The sequence below is a fragment of the Cyprinodon variegatus genome, unplaced genomic scaffold (genome assembly GCF_000732505.1).
Source record: "Cyprinodon variegatus isolate N-32 unplaced genomic scaffold, C_variegatus-1.0 Scaffold198, whole genome shotgun sequence".
In the NCBI taxonomy this organism is placed as follows: Eukaryota; Metazoa; Chordata; class Actinopteri; order Cyprinodontiformes; family Cyprinodontidae; genus Cyprinodon; species Cyprinodon variegatus.
This window is the reverse complement of record NW_015150651.1, coordinates 171,166-174,945: the sequence shown is the minus strand read 5'-3', so window position 1 is coordinate 174,945 and position 3,780 is coordinate 171,166. Positions and strand designations below refer to the sequence as shown.

General features: G+C 35.5%; 1 protein-coding gene across 3 annotated transcripts in view; it reads right to left on the bottom strand.

The window, feature by feature from the left end:
• Positions 1–590: 590 nt before the first annotated feature.
• The window catches only part of LOC107087868 (platelet-activating factor acetylhydrolase IB subunit beta-like), a 14,539-nt gene continuing 11,349 nt past the window's right edge, over positions 591–3,780 (bottom strand). For 2 of the 3 annotated variants that reach the window (XM_015379681.1, XM_015379679.1), the window contains exon 6: positions 591–2,883. In XM_015379681.1, the coding sequence (XP_015235167.1) occupies positions 2,605–2,883 (279 nt within the window). In that variant the 3' untranslated portion in view covers positions 591–2,604. The remainder of the gene's footprint in view (positions 2,884–3,780) is intronic. The other variant, XM_015379680.1, reaches the window with a different exon arrangement.

The following is a 3,780-nucleotide window of genomic DNA, read 5'->3' as shown; positions in this document are numbered from 1 at the left end:
CAGCTCCTTTAACCTGGGACCTTCTCTTAAAAGTCAAAACAAACAAACACACCAGTGTGCTGTAATTGTCTTTTTTTTTTGTTTCAAATTATAAAATAAAGAGATAAACTTGCAGCATTTGTTTTACTCCAACCCCCTCAGCCTGCAAACTATCCCAGGATCCCTCTGTATGCGTCTGCAGTTGGTATCAACTGATGATTAAGTTATGATGCATTAAGGATTTCTGTGTCATTTATGCATCTGGCGACTCATTTTAATGCAGCATAAAAACTCTAAGACAGTAATGAAATTAAGACAAAGTCATTTCAGTGCTTCTGCCAAAACCATATTTGTTTTTAATAAAACCATGTTGCCGAGATCCAAATTATATGTTTTAGATCTCAACATATTATCTAAGCGGCAGATTAATAGAAATTTGCAGCCCAAACATCCATCCAGATAAAACAAAGTTTTAAAACTGAACCCGAAAATTAAAAAATATTCAAAATAAATTTGAAAATATAGAATATAAATGAAAAACTTAATAAAATAAAATCAAAAGAAAATTTTGCAAAACAAAAAACAGTTTTTTGTTTGAGTTTTTTCTAGATTGCATTTTTTTCAAATTTCCATTTACAAAACATGTATGTTTGTTTTTTTGCCACATTAGTGGAATAAATTTCACTCCATTTTATTTCACTCAGCCTTAGTTCCTACATTTCAAACAGGATTAAAATCGGAGACTTTGAGAAGAAATAAAACAATGTTAGTCTAGTTTTTCCTTTCCCAAATCTGTGTCGGTTGGTAACATCACCAAGCCAAGTTTTTTCCATCTTATACAGAATTCCTCTGATTCAGAATAAAAAGACATGATTTTAGATGTCTAACAGCAGCCCAAGAAGCACCAAAAGATTTTGAACCAAAGGATGCTAACACCAATGTCCCTATTCCCAGTAAATCCAGTTTATCACCAAATAAATGTACCGTACTGGGAATGTTGGAATGAGACAAAGCTAACCAATTAAAATGAATCACCAACAGAGCGGTCAGATTTCCAACAATAAATGTTTCATAAGATTCTAGAAGACCAAAAAATGTTTCTCTGCAACTTGGTAAAGATAATCTGCCCAAACATTAGAGGCAGCAGGTGTTACTCTGCAGACTGACAGTGATCAGGAAAATCTTACTCTACATGCAGATTTGTTTCAGAAATCACAGGTTATGCAATCAATTCGCCCTGAAAAGAAAAGCTACAGTAACAGCATAAGCAAATGTTTAACATGACAGGAAGGATCATGACGAGCTCATGTTTGCTTCTAACGTCAAAGCAGTTCAGAGAAAAAAGGATGTAAAACTGGAGAAATAGCAGCCAGAAGTAGGTGAGCAGGTTTATGGTTAAATTATGTTTTAGGCTAAATTATGATCTGTTTTTTTTTTTTTTACCACAAGTATAAAAGGGGCCATACTAAGATACTTTTCTTTAATAACTACGAAAAAGTCTTTTCTTCTGTCATTCTACTCTATCTAGAACTCCTCAAGTGGAAATGTTTTAGTTTCACCTGGTTTAATTTCCTAAAATGTCTTATTTAAGGAACATTTGGCCATCTGATTATTAATCGACTGATCAAAAATAATTGATAGATTAACCGATTTGCAAAATTATCATCAGTTGCAGCCCAAGTTGGAATATTAAGTTGTTAAAATTTAAGAGAAAATCTTTGGAATGTCATGTCACTAAGGTTATAATGATAAGTGTAGGAGGAAAATCCTGAGATTACAAAACTAGGTTCAGAGTCAAGAGAATAAAGGCGTAAAATGAGGTTATAACTTTATCAGAATAAAGGGATCATGTTTGGTCTATGAGAATAAAACCATAACATTACGACAATAAAGTCTGAACTTTACCAGAATAAAGAACATTAATGGGAATGTTATGAAAATAAAACATGATGACAACAATAAAGTCAGAATGTTGAATAAAAGGAACATTATAAGGTCAGACCTTTACCAGAATAAAGTTAGAACATTACAAGAATTGTATTAATACATTTAAGAAAATAATATATCATCATTAAATAAATTGGTATTATTACGATAATAAAATCTGAATGTTGTGAAAATAAATCAGTAACATTACGGAAATAAAGTCAGTCAGTGAGAATTAAGCTTGAAAAGTTCAGCTTAGGCAACTGGATGTGAAGTTTTTTAGAAGACGTTCATGAATGAAGTTGTGATAAGACAGTAAATTGGTAGAACTATGACATTAAAGAGATATTCTAATTTTCTGTAATCTGAGCTCAGGCAGAGGCTTTTATTATTATTCTGGTAACATTATGATTTTAGTCTTGTAATTAAAATAGTTTTGGTAATGCCCTAATACTCTGTGGTCGTCTTTAGACACTTGGAAACAAACTAAAGTGTTTAAACTGAAAGAAGGTCTGCAGGCTCCAGATGATGGCAGAGACTTTACTTCAGCGTTGCTCATGGTTACCGACATCCAAACACAGCCAAAGGTCAAACTCTGATCAATTAAAATATGTGTATCGATTAGTGAATGACGGTTCAACGTCAAACTTTGTTTGACTGCTCGGATTTCCAGCCCCCCCACCACCTGTCCTTTGGCCCCTAAACCAGCGATGCCCTTCTCTCCTCAGGCGTCTCCTCCAGGATCTGGAGCAGCAGGTCGCTGAGAGGCTTAGCCAGGGTGCGGTAACCTGCCAGCGTCAGGTGGAGGTAGTCAAACATGTCCTGTGAGCTGATGGTTCCATCAGAGTGGACAAACTCTTTGCTCACGTCCAGGAACAGAACCTGGCCCAGCCGTGGGAGCCTGGAGCTCAGGAGCCTGTTGACGGCGGCGTTCTTCTCCCTCAGCGGGTTGGGCCGCTCCCCTCGAGGTAACAAACCCTCGTTGGCACAAAGAGACAGAAACCGTCCCATTCGTTTATTCAAATCTCTACATTAATTAGCATCACGAGTTTCATTCAAATAAATAAATCACAGGTTCTAATTAATTAACCCTATTTTTAGGCTGCAGGATGAAGCTTGTATGCCCTCCTCATTGACTGCAGGCTTCAGGACATCCATCCACTCACAGGAAACAAAGGACTAACTTTTGTAGCGTTTTTATTTCATCTAAATATCAAACACACTTCCTACTAATCTGGGTACAAAACAAAATGGATTCCAAGCCATCTTTTAATGGATTGACTGGTCTGAAAAAGCAGGGGAAAAAAACAATGTTTTGGTTCAGATTAGTCCAGATTCCTTCTCTTCCTTCCTTCCTAAATTCTCATTTTTAGTAAACAATCCAGAACATGAAGAAGATGGCATCACCTTAATCTGCAAACATGTCACTTTGTTAATAATATAGATTTTACTATCAAGTTAATAATTAAGTATTTATTTATCTAAAGATCCCCTAAACACATTGATTTGAGTCAAATTGGACAGAAAACCTTATCTATGTGTAAAGCAGTTTTGCTAGTTTGGGGTTTAAAGCAGCAGGTGACCAGCGGCGTTGTGGCTGACATACGTTAACAGTCACAGACGGATGCAATGCAGAAAACCTGGTCATTTTTCAAAATAAAACACAATTTGGAATATGAATCAGTTGCAAATAACTGGAGTTATTTCCTCTTTCTGTCCCGGTACCAATTGGCCTGGACCCAGGATCACAGATCTTAAATAACCAACATTATTAATTAGTTTTTATTACCCGTTTTTGTCAGTGGTGGGATGTAACGAACTACAAGTACTTTGTTACTGTATTTAAGTACATTTTTTTTATATATATATATATAT